Below are 18,631 nucleotides of genomic sequence, written 5' to 3'. Positions count from 1 at the left end.
CATGTGTTCTCTGTGTGGGGGAAATTAACCTTCTTTTAGACCTGATCTTAGACAGACAAGGCGACCTATTGAGATATCCTCTGCTGGGCCCCTAAGCCTTCAAATTACTTATTACGGAATTCGGATGGAGTGATCTCTGGCGGAATCCTAATCCTAGCACCAGAGCTTTTTCATAGTCAATCCACAGTAGGGGAACTTTATTACGTATTGATCTGGCCCTGGGGAATGACAAAATCATAACTAAGTTAAGTAGTAATCAATACCTCCCAAGGGGGGTTTCGGACCACTCCCCACTTCTGGTCACTATAAATATTGGGTGGGCTTGTATATGTAGAACATTGGGGGTGCAACCTTTCTGGCTGTCCTTGATCGGATCCAATGATAGAGTCCCAGGTCAGTTAAGCGTCTTTCTGGAGGCGCACAGTGATGCCAGAGACTTGTTATTTTGGGATACCTTCAAAGCTTATTTGAGGGGAGCCCTTAGATCAGGGATCCTCAAACTACGGCCCTTCAGCTGTTGGGGAACTACATGTCCCATGAGGCATTGTAAAACTCTGACATTCACAGACTAGGCATGATGGGAATTGTAGTTCCTGAACAACTGGAGGGCCATAGTTTGAAGACCCCTGCCTTAGATCAACTATTTCATCCAATCCTCTCGTCGGGAAGATAGATGAGGAGAGGATTGGATGAAATAAGGGAGACTTAGTAGGGGCTTACCAAGAGGCAGAAGACACTTACTTAGAGGCAGAAGACACTTACTTGAATTCTCCCACTGTTGGTAATCCCATACACTGAGAGCAACTATCTCGCATGTACTAAGCTCACATGTCAACAAATGCAAAGTGCAAAGCCTTTTAAGCCCAATAAAAATGCTTTGAATATGAGAATCAATCTAGTCAACTGTTCGCTCATATGGAAGGAATTCGTAAACCCAAAAAAATTACAAAATGATCCAATTAAAATCATTCTATAATTGCAGCTCAGAAGGAGTGATCTATGCGGCCAGTGTGTGTCCGTGTGTCCGTGCCCCAAGCCATATGTGGGCAAGACCATTCGCAAGTTTCAGTGACGGGTTTTGGAGCACATTGAGGATATAACATTAAATAGAGAAAGAACTTTGGCTAGACATATGCGACAGGTGCATAGTAAGGAGGTAGTAAGGAACCATACCAACTGTGACCAATGACCGAGTCCTGGGTCATTGAACAACCAAAACTGGGTACGAGAAAGGGAAACCTGGATAAATATTTATTTTAAACAGAGGCAAGGTGGATTTTACGGTTAAATTTGCATCTGCCATCAGACTTGAATGAGGGATTCACCTATTTGCCTTTTATCAAGAAATAATTTGATCTTGCAGTGTGCCCTCTGAGTTCCTCGTGAAATGGAATATAAGACTAAAATAATGTTCTAGACTTTAAAACAAAATGGTTGTAGAAGACTGAGTTATAGGTTTTTGGGAACACTAATATGATTTGGGGTACAGCATGGTTTGGGGGGAGGGTATTCCTTAGGGTTGGACGGCAGTAATAGTGCTATTAGTACCTAGTTCTTTTTTTTTTTTTTTCTTTTACTTGTTCAAATATTTTTATTTTGAGAAAAAAATAAAGCATTACAACTGAATATTGTCAAAGGATCTACATAGGCTATGAACATCTTATAAAAATAACAACAGATAAGCTGGTAACAAAAAAATCGGTAACTGATTGTCATAAGCAGGAACATCATTGACATAAGAAAACCACAAGCTTGGATGTGGATGAGTAAGTGAGATTGTGGGGTATGGTAGTAGACTCAGGTTTGTGTGGGTTGGGGGCCCATTCACAGAAGGCATACGGGAAGTGTTTTTTTAGCGGTAGTAACATGTTCAATAGGGGAACAAAGGTGAGGGATCATCTAATAGGAGTGGTGCACGTTGGTGTGAGGAAATCATTCCGTCCCATGGGTTGACAAGGTATAGGTTGATGTGGTCAAGGTCATTCCTTGGCCTTGGATTTGAGTGGTAGAGGGAAGCTTAGAGGGATGGAAATGTGCTCATGAGGCGAAGGAATGAGCCTCCAGAATGGGTACAGAGCTGCAGGAGGTGACGGGAGATAAAAGGGGGGTGAGGGGGGTAAGAACGGAACCAGGCAGTGCTGTATTTTGGCCTAGGCCAACAAGGCCCAGGCCTAGGGAGGCACCTGAGAGTCTATTGGCCACTGGTTGCTCTCTCACCCCCCTCTCTCTCTCTCTCTCTCACTCACTGCCTCTCACCCACCCCCCCTCTCTATTTCCCTCTCTCACCTCTCTATTTCTCTCTCACCCCCCTCTCTCTCTCTCTCACCCTCTCTCTCTCTCTCACCCCACCTCTCTCTCTCATCCCCTTCTCACCCCCTCTCTTTCTCACGCCTCCTCTCTCTCACCCCCCTCTCTCTCTCTCTCTCTCTCTCTCTCTCTCTCTCTCTCTCGCTCTCTATCTCATCCCCCTCTCTCACCCCCCTCTCTCTCCCCCCTCTCTCATCCCCCCTCTCTCTCTCACCCTCTCTCTCTCTTTTACTCCCCCCTCTCTCTCTCTCACCCCCCTCTCTCTCATCCTCCCTCTCTCTCTCTCACCCCCCGCTCTCTCATCCCTCCCTCTCTCTCTCTTTGGTCTCCCCCTCTCTCTCTCTCACCCCCTCTCTCTTTCATCCCCCTCTCTCTCTCTCTCTCTCCCTCCCTCCCTCACCCATCCCCTCTCTCTTTCTCTCTCCCTCACCCACCCCCCTCTCTCTCTCCCACCCCCTCTCACAACCCCCCCCACCTCTCGTGAGATCTCAGGGGTTCATGCTGGGACTTGCAGTCCTTCAATTTTGGAGGGAGTCCCATCCATTAAAAAAGGAGTGGGGCAAATTTACATAGGAGGGGGCGCCCAAATTTAGTCTTGCCTAGGGCAGCACAAAACCAAAATACACCACTGGAACCAGGGGAGGGAGAGGTGGGGTAAGACAGGGTACAGTGGGTTCCTGGAGAGAGTCCCGGTTTGCCTTATTGGGCTAGTTGGGAGCACCTAGTTCTTTTATAAGGCAGGCTTGATTAGCGTTTCTAGCCTTCAGAATCAGACTAGGCAGGAGAATATTTGTTAGTCTACTTGCTAGACAACCATTTTACTCTGAGAGCAGTATTTATTAGGAAGGCCTGACGAGCAAGAGGAGCCACCCAGCTGAGTGGTGTGTAGCTATCTATATTCTGACAGACCGCATTCTCTGAGATAGGCTTTATAAGAGAGTTTATTAGGGAGAGCTTTGTTATGAGGCAGGTTTGAATGGCTTTTTCAGCCTTCAGATCCAGGCCAGGCAGGCAAATACTTACACCTCTAACCAGACAGCCAACAAGCTCTGTGAGCAATGAATATACAGATATTAGCTCCAGTGGATAGCTTTGCTATAAGAGAAGATACTCAGGATTCTTTCAGGCATGAGTCAGAGAGATAGAGCCCTATAGCTTCTAGTGCTACTTATTAGGTAGGCTTAATGAGTAGAAGGAGCAAAAAAAAATCCGTAGTGTGTGGCTACCTAGATTTTTACAGAATATTTTGTTTAGACAGGCATAATATGAGACCCCATGAGAGAGAGAGAGTAGCTGTCTCCTCTTTCCTCATTATTTTCTCTTTTGCCTTGATTATTTATTACTGTCTGTACTAATCATCAGTACATTATTGGCCAACCAATAAACTCACCCTCCCTTTTTGTACATATATACAGTCCAGACAATGTTTTATAGGAATAAATAAAAGTTACATTTTAACCTATGGCTTATGGTGCTTATGAAACACACCCTTCGTTCAGTGTAGCTGCATATGCAGTGGTGCTTTTTAGTTTTGTATTGCCCTAGGCAAGACTAAACCTGGGTGCCCCCCCCCCTATGTAAATTTGACCACCCCTTCCTGTTTAACGGATGTGACTCCCTCCAAAATTGAAGGACTGCAAGTCCCAGCAGATCTCATGAGAGGGGAGGTGAGGGGGTGGGGGAGAGAGAGAGAGAGGGTAGTGGGTGAGAGGGGGTGGGAGAGAGAGGGAGGTGGGTAAGGGAGGGGTGGGGGGGGGGGGTGGGTGAGAGAGAGAGGGGGTTGGAGAAGGTGGTTGGAGAGAGAGAAAGAGAGAGAGTGGTGGTAGAGAGAGCTAGGGTGGTGGGCGAGAGAGAGAGAGAGAGGGTGGTTGGCGAGAGAGAGAGAGAAGGTGGTGGGAGAGAGAGAGGGGGGAGAGAGAGGGGGTGAGAGAGAGGGGTGGGAGAGAGAGAGAGAGAGAGAGAGAGAGAGAGGGGGGGGAGAGAGGGGTGGGAGAGAGAGAGGGGGGTGGGGGAGGGAGAGAGAGTGAAAGAGGGGAGGTGGGGGAGGGAGAGTGAGAGAGAGAGGGGATGGGAGAGAGAGAGAGAGGTGGTAAGAGAGAGGGAGAGGGGGTATGGGAGAGGGGGAGTGGGAGAGAGAGAGGGGGTTGGAGAGGGTGGTTGGAGAGAGAGAAAGAGAGAGAGTGGTGGTAGAGAGAGAGAGAGCTTGGGTGGTGGTCGAGAGAGAGAGAGGGTGGTTGGCGATAGAGAGAGAGAGAGAAGGTGGTGGGAGAGAGAGAGAGAGGGGGTGAGAGATAGGGGTGGGAGAGAGAGAGGTGGGTAAGGGGGGTGAGGGGGGGGGGTGGGCGAGAGAGAGGGGGTTGGAGGGGGTGGTTGGAGAGAGAGATAGAGAGAGAGTGGTGGTAGAGAGAGAGAGAGAGAGAGAGCTAGGGTGGTGGGTGAGAGAGAGAGAGGGTGGTTGGTGAGAGAGAGAGAAGGTGGTGGGAGAGAGAGAGAGAGAGAGAGAGAGAGGGGGGAGAGAGAGAGGGGGGGGTGAGATATAGGGGTGGGAGAGAGAGAGAGAGGGGGTGGGAGAGAGAGAGAGAGAGGGGGGAGAGACAGAGGGGGGGTAAGAGATAGGGGTGGGAGAGAGAGAGAGGTAGGTGGGAGAGAGAGGGGGGGGAGAGAGAGGGGGGAGAGAGAGGGGGGTGAGAGATAGGGGTGGGAGAGAGAGAGAGAGAGAGGGGGGTGGGGGGGAGAGAGTGAGAGAGGGGAGGTGGGGGAGGGAGAGAGAGAGAGGGAGGGGATGGGAGAGAGAGAGGTGGTAAGAGAGAGGGAGAGGGGGTATGGGAGAGGGGGAGTGGGAGAGAGAGAGGGGGTTGGAGAGGGTGGTTGGAGAGAGAGAAAGAGAGAGAGTGGTGGTAGAGAGAGAGAGAGAGCTAGGGTGGTGGTCGAGAGAGAGAGAGGGTGGTTGGCGATAGAGAGAGAGAGAGAAGGTGGTGGGAGAGAGAGAGAGAGGTGGTGAGAGATAGGGGTGGGAGAGAGAGAGAGGTGGGTAAGGGGGGGTGAGGGGGGTGGGCGAGAGAGAGGGGGTTGGAGAGGGTGGTTGGAGAGAGAGATAGAGAGAGAGTGGTGGTAGAGAGAGAGAGCTAGGGTGGTTGGTGAGAGAGAGAGAAGGTGGTGAGAGAGAGAGAGGGGGAAGAGAGAGAGAGGGGGTGAGAGATAGGGGTGGGAGAGAGAGAGAGGCGGGTGGGAGAGAGAGAGAGAGAGAGAGAGAGAGAGGGGGGGGGGGAGAGAGGGGGTGAGAGATAGGGGTGGGAGAGAGAGAGAGAGGGGGTGGGAGAGAGAGAGGGGGGAGAGAGAGGGGGGTGAGAGATAGGGGTGGGAGAGAGAGAGAGGGGGTGGGGGGGGGTGAGAGTGAGAGAGGGGAGGTGGGGGAGGGAGAGTGAGAGAGAGAGAGAGAGGGAGGGGATGGGAGAGAGAGAGGTGGTAAGAGAGAGGGAGAGGGGGTATGGGAGAGGGGGAGTCGGAGAGAGAGATGGGGGCGGAGAGCCTCCACCTTCATCTTCCCCCACCCGCTACATGGAGGTTGGCAAGAGGCTTGTAGGAAAGCCCTAGGCTAGGTGTTTCTCCCAGCTAAGACCAAAGCAGAGTGAGCCAGCAGCACCTTGCAGGACAGAACCACCTGGTGGAGAGACTGATGTGATTGGCTCAGTGATCTCCGTATAGCACTGTGATATATGTCAGAGCTATATAAATGTATAATAATGATAGTGTGCTTGTGTCCTCAGCATACATGTATTGTACTAAAGTGTCCCTCTTTGGAACACAGGAGGTTTACTATTATTATTATTCTACATCCTCATACAAAATTGTCCAGCAGCCAGGAAACCTTTAAACCATCCATAGATAGTAAAGGAATCTGGAGTGTTTGTGTGGTTTACACAACCTTTGTATCAGAGCTCCACCCCCCTGATAAGCCTTAAACAGGTTCTCAGATTTTTATGACAGCGTTCAGAGTTCTGTGCACAATCCGTGCGAGGACAGATCTCACAGGAGGCTCAGAGACCCCAAAAATACAAAGGTTTCTTTGAAGAGACACTGAATGGAGCAGAGGGTCCTTTAGAAAACCATAAAAGATTCTCTGGAATTTAGGAAGGATCCCAAATCTAAAACCATGTCACAAGGCAACGTCAGAGGGACGCAGCTACCAAATACCACAACTGGAAAGTCTTCTAGTGATGGAGCCTATGGATTGTCTACTACAAAGCCAAGTACTGCAAGGGAAATGAAAGAATCTATCTGGAAAAAAACACACTTTATTCAAAAGTTAATGCCTAATAATCATGCTTATTCATTTGGAAAGAGGAGAGGAGGTAGTGAAGATCCAACTGTAAATACAATGCCTGTGGGGACAATCAAGTCTCTCAACAATACCCACCAACCAGATACGAGCTCTGAACTACAAGATAGAAAAGAACAAGGACCCAGAGCAAATATCCCACAGGCAAGTCCGGATAGTTGTGAGAACATGGGTAACATGGATATTTTGCCGAGGAATAGGCAAAGGATAACGCCCGAAGAAAATGAAAATGGGACAACTAATGAATTTCCTTTGGGGGAGGAATACCAGAAGTCAAGGGATGTAAACAATGCAGCTGCACACTCACATGAATCTAAAGAAATCTCCCAGCAGTTCCAAGAAAGGATAAAACCACCAAGACCCCCACGCCCCCTTCAATCCGCATCAGATAGGATGACATTACTAGACAAACATATAAATCCCACACAAATAGCAACAGTTGACCCATTCATTGGTACAGAGGACAGTCCACCTAAACACAGCCTACAGTCTTCTTGTCTAGAAGAAAAGGAAATTAGTATAATCAGAGAATTTTCTTCGGCAGAGGCTCACCAGGAGTCAAGGGATATGAATTATGCAACTACAAGTGGAGCATCGCACTCACAGGAACCTAAAGAAACTTCTCAGCAGCTCCCAGAAAAGAAAAAACCTAAGGTACCACCGAGAGCACCGCCACCCCCTGCACCAGACATAGTGACATCAAGTGATCAATCTAAAAACGTCCCAATAATGGACATAGGTGACACATCCAAAGAGACAGAGGACATTACACCTAGACAGAGCCTACAGTCTTCATTTCTAGAGGAATTGAAAAATAGTACAACCAGAAAATTACCTTTGGAAATGGTTGACCAGTCAAGGGATGCAAATAATGCAACTGGAGCACCACACTCACACGAACCTAAAGACAGCTTTCAGCAGCTCCCAGAAATGGCAAAACCTAGGAAAGTACTGAGAAACCCACCACTACCCCCACCACTGCACCTATCGGAGAATGTGACACCAAGAGAAAATTCTATGAATGCCACACAGGTTGTCATAGATGACAAATCCAAAGGGATGGAGGACATTGCGCTTAAACAGAGCCTGCAGCCTTGTGCAGATAAAATGGAAAATAGTACAAACATAAAATATTCTTTGGCAGGGGCACATCATTTAAGGGATGTGAATAATACATCTACAACTGGAGGTGCACACTCAAATGAAAGCTCCCAGAAGGAAAAACCTAGGGTACCATCAAGAGCTGCACCCCCACCCCCATTAAGGGCTGCACCCCCACCCCCACCTGTGAGTGGGACATCAAGAGACAAACCTATGAACACCATACCAATGGCCAAAGATGATACATCCAGGGCAGGGGATGGTCCACCTAAACACACCCTACAATCCTCTGCACATAGACCTAATGAAGGTCCCCAACACCAAGGAAAGACAAAACCACCAAGACCTTCAAAACGACCCCTAGTGATAAGGGCAACATCAACAGACAAAGAGAGTCACCCTAAACACACCCTACAGCCTTCTTCATTTGATGCATCACAGTAAGATGTCCCAGCATTCTTTATTTTAGTTATTTTTTCATTTTCTCGAGTTTTGCATTATTATTACTAAGTATTTAACGTTTAGTGTATTACATAAGGTTAAAATGGATTTTACATAAATTTTACACTTCTTGCTATTAGCAGCCCTCCCATGAAAAAAAACACTAGGGTAAAAAGCAGTGCAGTGCAGATTTGGGGTCTTCACCTTTCCCAGGATCCCATGGTGAGGCTGTTACTGGTGCCTAGGCAAAGGAAGCCATGTTCTAAATTGAGTGTCTTACCTACAAGGAAAATAGTTACCGTAAAGAGTGGGTCACCCCCCTATATATCATACAAAAAAATGGGAGAAAGAAAAATGATTGGGGTTTGAGGGCCCTAATGAGGTGATCAAAATATACTGCAGTACAACATTTTAACCACTTAAGCCCCGGAAGATTTTACCCCCTTCCTGACCAGGGGGTTTTTTGCAATTTTTTACTGCGTGAGTTTAACGGATAATTGCGCGGTCGTGCGACGCTGTACCAAAACGAATTTGACGTCCTTTTTTCCCCACAAACAGAGCTTTCTTTTGGTGGTATGTGATCACCTGTGCGATTTTTTGATCATGCGCTATAAACAAAAAAAGAGTGACAATTTTGCAAAAATAACAATATTTTTCACATTTTTTTATATGAAATTCCCAAAAAAAAAATGTAAAAATCAAAATTTTTTAACATTTTCGGCCAATTTGTTTTACATATGTTTGGTAAAAAAAAAAAAAAATTGCAAAAAGCGTATTTTGATTGGTTTGCGCAAAAGTTATCGCATTTACTAACAAAGGGAAAGATTTTTGTCATTTTTGTTGTTTTTTTTTAACGCGTAATGGCGGCGATCTGCGATATTTTTTGCGGGACTGCGACATTGCGGCGGACAGATCGGACCCTTGACTGACATTTTTGACACTTTTGGGGGTACCAGTGACATTACTACAGTAATCAGTGCTATAAATATGCACTGTTACTTTAAAAATGACACTGGGAGGGAAGGGGTTAACTTTATTTGAGAGGGAGGGGTTAAGTGTGTCCCTAGGGGCGTGCTTCTAACTGTGATTGGATGTGGCTAGTGGTGTAATAGCACAGATCAACGGTCCTACATAGCAGGACCGCATGATCTGTGCTTTTACACAGGGGAGAGTGACAGGCGGCTTTGTTTTCCTTAGCCGCCTGCCTTTCTCCCTCTACCCGATGATCGCGAGTGACCGGCGGACATCGGGTACGAGCGGGGGCGGGAGCGCGCCTCCGGCGGCGCGCGCTCGCCCCCTATTCGCTCCCAGGCTAGTGACGTACCGGTACATCACTTTGCCTGGGAGGGGCTGACCGCCGCCGTATATAGTCGGACGGCGGTCGGCAAGTGGTTAATTAAAAAACAAATGTTTAATGAGTTTTCATATATAAAAAAGGCATGTACCCACATGCTCTATAGACGTACATACATTGAACTTGTAACAAAACAATTTATAAAAACACAAATAGGATAACCAAGTGGTGGGTCTCAGCAAAGAAAGATGGAATTGGTCCCTGTGCAGCCAACGCGTTTCGCTTGGTTTTGCTTCTTCAGGGCTAAGAGACCAGAGAACCAGCTAGTGTTCCACTAAGTGCAGGACCATAGGGCGGACAGATTTTTCCTCAGCAGGCTGATGGTGTAGCAAATATCAAAGGTGCGTGAATCAGCAGTGATGGTACAATAATGTCTTTGTATCCTCATATAATATATTCATGTCAAACTTGGAGCACTGGTGTGCCTGTGCGACCATATACAGCACACACTATATTACTGGGCATTAATAGTGCCCCAATATTCCATTCGTTTTTAATTTTAATTGGACCATCTACTGCTTTGATAAAAGGATATATTACGCCCTTGCAAAGGGGTCTGCACGGTGACTAGGCAGGAGATTACTCAAAAGATATTCCCAGGTAGGCAATAAGCCTCTTAAATATAGTGGGAAGGATCGAGGGCCCAGAGGATATTATAAAGCCTCGTACACACGCAATGATTATAGGCCGACCGATCGTCCGATTTTTGTCCAAGTTGTGTTTTGTTGGTTGAAATGTGCTCTAGACTGCACACGAATTTTCGCGGCCAACAAAAACCAACTTCAGAAGTGATGTCATGTGCTGGTTTACTTTCCGTGTGTTTTTTCTTCTCTGAGCATGCCCAGTCTTGCTCATCAGATTTTTGTCTGCCGAAATCTGTACTGACTGACGGAAAATCGGCCGTTGTGTTGACGGCCAACAAAAATTTTATAGCCTGCAGATCAGATTTTTTTTTTTTGGGGTATGTGGTGTAGGTGGCATTGTGCATTGGCTTGTTTTGAGGGACACAGGGGTGACTGTCAGGCAAAAATATCAAAACCCATCTAATGAAGGATGTCTATGGCCATTGTATCCTCTTTGTCAGTGTTAATCTCGCTAATATGCAAATATAATCAGGTTAAGCGAGATAAGTTCATTGCTTCATTAACCTTAAGGAGAGAACATAATACATTTTTATTGTTTCCTTGTGTGAACCATGAACTTATTTGTACAGCCTGCACCTTCGTTTTTTTAACCACTTCAATACCGGGCACTTTCACCCCCTTCCTGCCCAGGCCAATTTTCAGCTTTTAGCGCTGTTGCATTTTAAATGACAATTGCGCGGTCATGCAACACTGTACCTACACCAAATTTATGTAATTTTCCTCCCACAAATAGAGCTTTCTTTTGGTGGTAAAACAAAAAAAAAAAAATTTTTTTGTTTTATGTTATAAAATTTTGTTAATAAATACTTTTTTTTCCTGCACTGACGAGCACTGATGAGGCCGCACTGACAGGCACTGATGAGGAGGCACTGATGGGGTGGCACTGATGATGAGGCACTAATATGCAGCAGTGATGGGCACTGATAAGTAGCACTGATATGCAGTATTGATGGGCACTGATAGGCAGCACTGATGGGCACTGATAGGCGGCACTGATGAGAACTACTAGGTGGGACTCATGGGCACTGATAGGCAGCACTGATGGGCACTGATAGGTAGCACTGATGGGAAATGATGGGCGGCACTCATAGATGGCAATGATGGGCACTGGTGGGCAGCACTGATAGATGGCAATGATGGGCAGCACTGATAAGGCTTTTGTAAATAAATACTTTTTTCCCTGCACTGACTAGCACTGATGAGGCTACACTGACAGGCACTGATGAGGAGGCACTGATGGGATGGCACTGATGATGAGGCACTAATATGCAGCACTGATGGGCTCTGATAAGTAGCACTGATATGCAGTATTGATGGGCACTGATAGGCAGTACTCATGGGCACTGATAGGCGGCACTGATGGGCAATGATGGGCACTGGTGGGCAGCACTGATTGATGACAATGATGGGCACTGGTGGGCAGCACTGATAGATGGCAATGATGGGCAGCACTGATAAGGCTCAACTAAAAACTGATTGGCATCCCTGGTGGCATGGGTGGGCATCCCTGGTGGCCATGGGTGGGCATCCCTGGTGGCTCTAGTGGCATCCCCCAAGGGTCTGCACTGGTAACCAATGCTCTGATTACCAGCACAGACCCCCCCCCCCTCCTGTCAGGAGAGCCACGATCCTCTCTCCTCTACTCGTGCCTGTCAGGCGTGAACCGAGGAAAGCCGATCACCGGCACTTCCTTTTTACTATGTGACCATCTGTGATTGAACACAGCTGGTCACATGGTAAATTGCCTACATCATAGGCTCTTTACTGGGATCGGAGATGCAGTGTGTCAGAGTGACACACCGCACCACCCATCGCCGCTCTGCGCACCCCCTGCTGGGCGTTATATGACGGCCAGTCAGGATAGAGAAACCACTTTGGGGCCGTCATTTTGTTGTATGACGGGCGGGAAATGGTTAAAGGAGAACTACAGACGTCCGTTCAGTCTTGCACAGTTGTACCAGCGCCTCTCCTGAAATTGAGAACTCTGATTTCACTGCACACTGCGAGCTCCCCGACTACCCAAAATGGAGCTGTTGAGCTCTGTAGCCAATTGAGCATGTGTGGCAATACAGGTATTCTTGCAGTGGGCCAGCCTTCCCCTCTGGCTTCTGGCAATGGTGTCCAGCCAGGGCCGTCTTTAACCACTTAAGCCCCGGAAGATTTCACCCCTTTCCTGACCAGGGCCTATTTTGCGATTCGGCACTGCGTGACTTTAACGGACAATTGCGCGGTCGTGCGACGCTGTACCTAAACAAATTTGACGTCCTTTTTTTCCCACAAACAGAGCTTTCTTTTGGTGGTATTTGATCACCTGTGCAATTTTTTGATCATGCGCTATAAACAAAAAAAGAGCGACAATTTTTCAAAAATAACAATATTTTTCAAATTTTTTTATATGAAATTCCCCCAAAAAAATGTAAAAATCAAAATTTTTTAACATTTTAGGCCAATTTGTTTTCTGCTATATATGTTTGGTAAAAAAAAATCGCAAAAAGCGTATTTTAAATGGTTTGCGCAAAAGTTATTGCGGTTACTAACTAAGGGAAAGATTTTTGTCATTTTTATTGTTTTTTTTTAACGAGTAATGGCGGCGATCTGCGATTTTTTTTGCGGGACTGCGACATTGCAGCGGACAGATCGGACCCTTGACTGACATTTTTTACACTTTTGGGGGTACCACTGACATTACTACAGTAATCAGTGCTATACATATGCACTGTTACTGTAAAAATAACACTGGCAGGGAAGGGGTTAACTTTATTTGAGAAGGAGGGGTTAAGTATGTCCCTAGGGGCGTGATTCTAACTGTGATTGGATGTGGCTTGTGATGTAACAGCAGAGATCTACGGTCCTACATAGCAGGATCGTATGATCTCTGCTGTTACACAGGGAAGAATGACAGGCGGCTTTGTTTACATTAGCCGCCTGCCTTTCTCCCGGTGTAACCGACGATCGCGAGTGAGCGGCGGACATCGGGCCCGCCGCTCACTCGCGCGGTGGGGTCCATGAGCGAGCGGGAGCGTGCCTCCGGCGGTGGCGCTCGCTCCCTAGAGCCTCACAGGCTAGTGACATACCCCTACGTCACTTTGCCTGTGAGGGGCTGACCGCCGCCGTATATAGTCGTGCGACAGTCGGCAAGTGGATAAAAGGTTCACAGGTATGCGAGTGTGCTCAAGCACAACAGCCCATTTATTTCAACGGGCTGCCATGCCTGCATTTCCCGCAGAAAAAAGATGCATGCAGCATGTTAAAAATGCAGTGGCCTTGAAATTGCATCATGCTTTTGCACCATGTGACTTACCTGCAGTTCCCGCATCCGCAAATGCTCTGTGTTTTTTGATGTGTGGCCTATGCATCTAAAAACGCGGCATGTTTGCAGGGGCAGGAACTGCAGAGAAATTGCATGGTGCAAAAGCATGATGTGATTTCAGGGCCACTGCATTTTTAAAATGCTGCATGCACCTTTTTTTCTGCTGGAAATGCAGACATGGCAGCCCATTCAAATAAATGGGCTGTTATGCCTGCACAAGCCCACATACATGTGAACCAGGCCTAAAAGAAGCTCATCAAGCAGTACTGTCTGTGTGGAAGATGTCAGCACAGTGCCACCACTGGTTTTGTGAGCCATGATGCGTGTTCTCTAAATAGAAGCCACGGCCAGGTCACAGTTTTGGAACTTAATATGGGGAGCCACTGCCAGGGGAGAAGAAGGACCTACCTGGTCCTGGTCTGCTGAGCTCCGCTCACTCACCATCCGCAGCTCACACTCGTGCTTCTGGCTGCCACTGGCACTCTGAAATTGGCTCCTACCCGAGGCCTACTGGGTCGGGTCCCAATGTACAGGCATAGCATGGAGTCAGAGCGTCATTGGAGCTCATGGCCCCATCTGCTCCTTGTTCGGGAAATTTACAGCACAGCATGCTTATGCCGACTCTTGCCTATGTGAACTGGAGTGGTCGTTTTGCAGCGCCAATGGGGCTCTGTATTTTTGTGGTCAGCGCTGGCTTAAGGGGCAGCTGCTTTGGGCCCTAAAACAATGACTGGGCTCTGGGCAACTGCCCCATTTGCTCCGCGTTAAAGACGGCCCTGTGTCCAGCAATACCATTTTGAAGTAGCCAGGGTGTCTGTACAATGTTTATACTGCACTACCTCAAAGTGAGGGACATATCGAGAATGTGGAACGTAAGGAGAAAACTCCACTACATTGGTGATTCATCTGGTGAATAGCACTTTTTTCTCTAGTTACTTACTCCTGACTCTCTGTGTATCACTTACACCTGACCTTTTCACTCTCTGCATTACTTACTCCTGACCTCTGCATTAAGTGCATCACTTATTCCTGACCTCTGCATTATGTGCATCACTTATACCTGACCTCAGCACTATGTGCATCGCCTAATCCTGACCTCTGCTCTCCATGTGTCACTTACTCCTGACCTCTGCTCTCTGTGTATCACTTACTCCTGACCTCTGCTCTCCATGTGTCACTTACTCCTGACCTCTGCTCTCTGTGTATCACTTACTCCTGACCTCTGCTCTCTGTGTATCACTTACTCCTGACCTCTGCTCTCTGTGTATCACTTACTCCTGACCTCTTCCCTCTCTGCATTACTTACTCCTGACCTCTTCACTCTCTGCATTACTTACTCCTGACCTCTGCACTATGCATCGCTTACTCCTGACCTCTGCTCTCCATGTGTCACTTACTCCTGACCTCTGCTCTCTGTGTATCACTTACTCCTGACCTCTGCTCTCTGTGTATCACTTACTCCTGACCTCTGCTCTCTGTGTATCACTTATTCCTGACCATTGCTCTCTTTGTATCACTTACCCCTGACCTCTTCACTCTCTGCATTATTTACTCCTGACCTCTGCTCTCTGTGTATCACTTACTCCTGATCTCTGCACTATGTGCATTGCTTACTCCTGACCTCTGCTCTCTGTGTATCATATATTCCTGACCTCTTTACTCTCTGCATTACTTACTTCTGACCTCTGTACTCTGTACCTCTGCTCTCTGTGTATCATATACTCCTGAATTCTTTACTCTCTGCATTACTTATTCCTGACCTCTGTACTATGTGCATTGCTTACTCCAGACCTCTGCTCCCCATGTCTCACTTACTCCAGACCTCAGCACTATGTGCATCACTTACTCCTGACCTCTGCTCTCTGTGTATAACTTACTTCCAATCTTTTCATTCTCTGCATTACTTACTCTTGACCTCAGCACTATGTGCATTGCTTACTCCTGACCTCTGTCCTCCATGCGCCACTTACTCCAGACCTCTGCTCTTAATATGATAATTAGTTCTGACCTCTGCACTCTATGAGTTATAAACTCCCAACATCTGCCCTCTGTGCGATACACACTCCTAAACCGTGCACTCCATGCACTATGCACTCCAGACCTCTGTATTCCATGTGTTAAGCACTCCTGACCCCTGCACTCTGTGCGTTAGACCCTCCTGACCCCTGCACTTTGTGCATTATGCACTCTTTACTTATAGCAGAGTAGGCTCAGTTTGCACTTAACCATACCCCTTTAAGCCACTTATCCTGTTGTTGCAATTTTGCCACACCAACAATCACCTTATATCTCTTCCCCTGTTCAAAAAATCTGCGCATGTTAAAAGGAGAGGGAGGGCGTGATTGTGGGTGTAACTAAAAATGGGGAGTGGTTTAGTGGTGCATTTTTGGGTAACTTATGATGACCGCAAGGCATCTGGGATCATGTAGCACTTTGCTCACCAGACTGATTGTCCCTGGCCCACCTCTTTCATTCACTGGATTTAAGTTCTTTTAACCACGGAGGCTCAGTATCACATGTGAGCATTACCTAGAGCAAAACACAGCCTGCTCAGTAATGCCTACTCATCCAGACTACCACTCCAAGCACCAGTCCCATTTGTCTTCTGCGTTCAGAGACAGCAAGCTTTATCCAACCCTTACCACTCCAAGCACCAGTCCCATTTGTCTTCTGCGTTCAGAGACAGCAAGCTTTATCCAACCCTTACCACTCCAAGCACCAGTCCCATTTGTCTTCTGCGTTCAGAGACAGCAAGCTTTATCCAACCCTTGCCACTCCAAGCACCAGTCCCATTTGTCTTCTGCGTTCAGAGACAGCAAGCTTTATCCAACCCTTACCGCTCCAATCACCAGTCCCATTTGTCTTCTGCGTTCAAAGGCAGCAAGCTTTATCCAACCCTTACCACTCCAAGCACCAGTCCCATTTGTCTTCTGCGTTCAGAGACAGCAAGCTTTATCCAACCCTTGCCACTCCAAGCACCAGTCCCATTTGTCTTCTGCGTTCAGAGACAGCAAGCTTTATCCAACCCTTACCACTCCAAGCACCAGTCCCATTTGTCTTCTGCATTCAGAGGCAGCAAGCTTTATCCAACCCTTACCACTCCAAGCACCAGTCCCATTTGTCTTCTGCGTTCAGAGACAGCAAGCTTTATCCAACCCTTACCGCTCCAATCACCAGTCCCATTTGTCTTCTGCGTTCAAAGGCAGCAAGCTTTATCCAACCCTTACCACTCCAAGCACCAGTCCCATTTGTCTTCTGTGTTCAGAGGCAGCAAGCTTTATCCAACCCTTACCACTCCAAGCACCAGTCCCATTTGTTTTCTGCGTTCAGAGGCAGCAAGCTTTATCCAACCCTTACCACTCCAAGCACCAGTCCCATTTGTCTTCTGCGTTCAGAGACAGCAAGCTTTATCCAACCCTTACCACTCCAAGCACCAGTCCCCAGGCCCGGACTGGGACAAAAAATAGGCCCGGGCATTTTGGACTGAGCAGCCCAGGAGGGGGGGGGGGGGCGTGACGGGGGCATGACCGAGGTGTGACGTTCGTCGGGACGGTTGATGACAGGATTTAATGTTCCAGGATGTTTGGATTCGATTGCGATACCTTTTTTTAGTTTAATCTGACAGACTGGGTCCAGTTTAGATCAGAGCTGCCATATGATGCTGTTTTTTTTTTTTTTCTTACTTTAAATCCTGTTTTGATGGTTGAGTCCTAAAAATATTATGAAGCAGCACAAGATGAGGGTTACTCTAATCAAGGGGTAGACAACCTTTTTGCTCACAGTGTGACGAAAAATGTTTTCAAAGAAATTGGGAGTGCCAGATACATAAAAAACAACTGTCAACTCATATAAAGTTACTGCTGTAAATCGCTTGAATAATAGTAAAAAATCAAGTGAGCTTTGCACCTTCACACCTCAGATCACCCCAATTCCTGCACCTTCACACCTCAGATCACCCCAATTCCTGCACTATCACACCTCAGATCACCCCAATTCCTGCACCATCACACCTCAGATCACCCCAATTCCTGCACCTTCACACCTCAGATCACCCCAATTCCTGCACCATCACACCTCAGATCACCCCAATTCCTGCACCTTCACACATCAGATCACCCTAATTCCTGCACTTTCTCACCTCAGATCACCCCAATTCCTGCACTGCCACACCTCAGATCAGTCACTGCTAGAAAACATGTGCCATGCGGCATGCCAGTTTGCTTGTTACATGTGATGTGCCAGCCAGGTGCAGATTTTCAAGTTGAAAAATGTGCACCTGGCTGTCACATCACATGTAGCAAACAAACTGGCATGCCGGCATGCATGGCACATGTTTTCTAGCAGTGACAGTGTGTGTGTAGCTGTTTTCAAAACAGCTACACACTGTCACTGCCAGCAAACATGTGCCATGTAAGCAAAGGGCACAAAAACAAACACAACACCGCTGGGATTTGTGGTTCTGGCATCCGGCAGAGCATTGCTCACTTCTGGCTTAGCAGCAGGCAGGCCGCAGGCATAAAAAACAGAAAACAGCTACACACTGTCACTGTTAGAAAACATGTGCCATGCCAGTTTGCTTGTTACATGTGATGTGACAGCCAGGTGCACATTTCCAAGTTGAAAATGTGCACCTGGCTGTCACATCACATGTAACAAGCAAACTGGCATGATGGCACATGTTTTCTAGCAGTGACAGCTCCAGAACAATGCTCTGCCGGTGGAGGCCAGCCCAGAACCACAAATCCCAGCTGTTGTGTCTGTTTTTGTGCTGCCTGCGGCTGCCCTTTCCTTACCTTGGTGCAGCATCCAGGCCTTGGCTCGTCGTCCTGGTGTTCAACTTCTGTTCTCTGCCTCTCACTCTGGTTGAAGCTGTCTGCGGTGCGGTGCGGTGCGGCGCCGGCGACTTCATTCCCTCCGCTTCTCCCTGAATCAAGCAGGGGGTGATGGTCCCCGGCCTCTAGCTCCACCCCTTCACCTTCAGTCACCTGATGCCGGTACCCCTCCTGAGTGCCTACGCTGGATACCGATCATGCCGCTGCAATCCGAAATGACACCAGCCGGCGGCCGCAGTGAGCGGCGCTGGGCTCAGCTCAGCATCAGCCGGCTGCCAGCTGAGCCCAGGCAGTGCTAGGACT

General features: G+C 47.7%; 1 protein-coding gene across 1 annotated transcript in view; it reads left to right on the top strand.

The window, feature by feature from the left end:
- Positions 1 to 6,460: 6,460 nt before the first annotated feature.
- LOC309557636 (uncharacterized protein) overlaps positions 6,461 to 18,631 on the top strand; it is a gene marked incomplete at both ends in the record, with an annotated part of 55,859 nt that continues 43,688 nt past the window's right edge. Inside the window, one exon of the mRNA XM_082260424.1 lies at positions 6,461 to 8,187. Coding sequence (XP_082116550.1) covers positions 6,461 to 8,187 — 1,727 coding nt within the window. The remainder of the gene's footprint in view (positions 8,188 to 18,631) is intronic.

This window comes from Pelophylax lessonae, assembly GCF_965119305.1.
Source record: "Pelophylax lessonae genome assembly, chromosome: 6".
Taxonomy (NCBI): domain Eukaryota; kingdom Metazoa; phylum Chordata; class Amphibia; order Anura; family Ranidae; genus Pelophylax; species Pelophylax lessonae.
The sequence above is the reverse complement of the archived record's forward strand: the minus strand, read 5'-3'. Positions and strand labels throughout refer to the sequence as shown.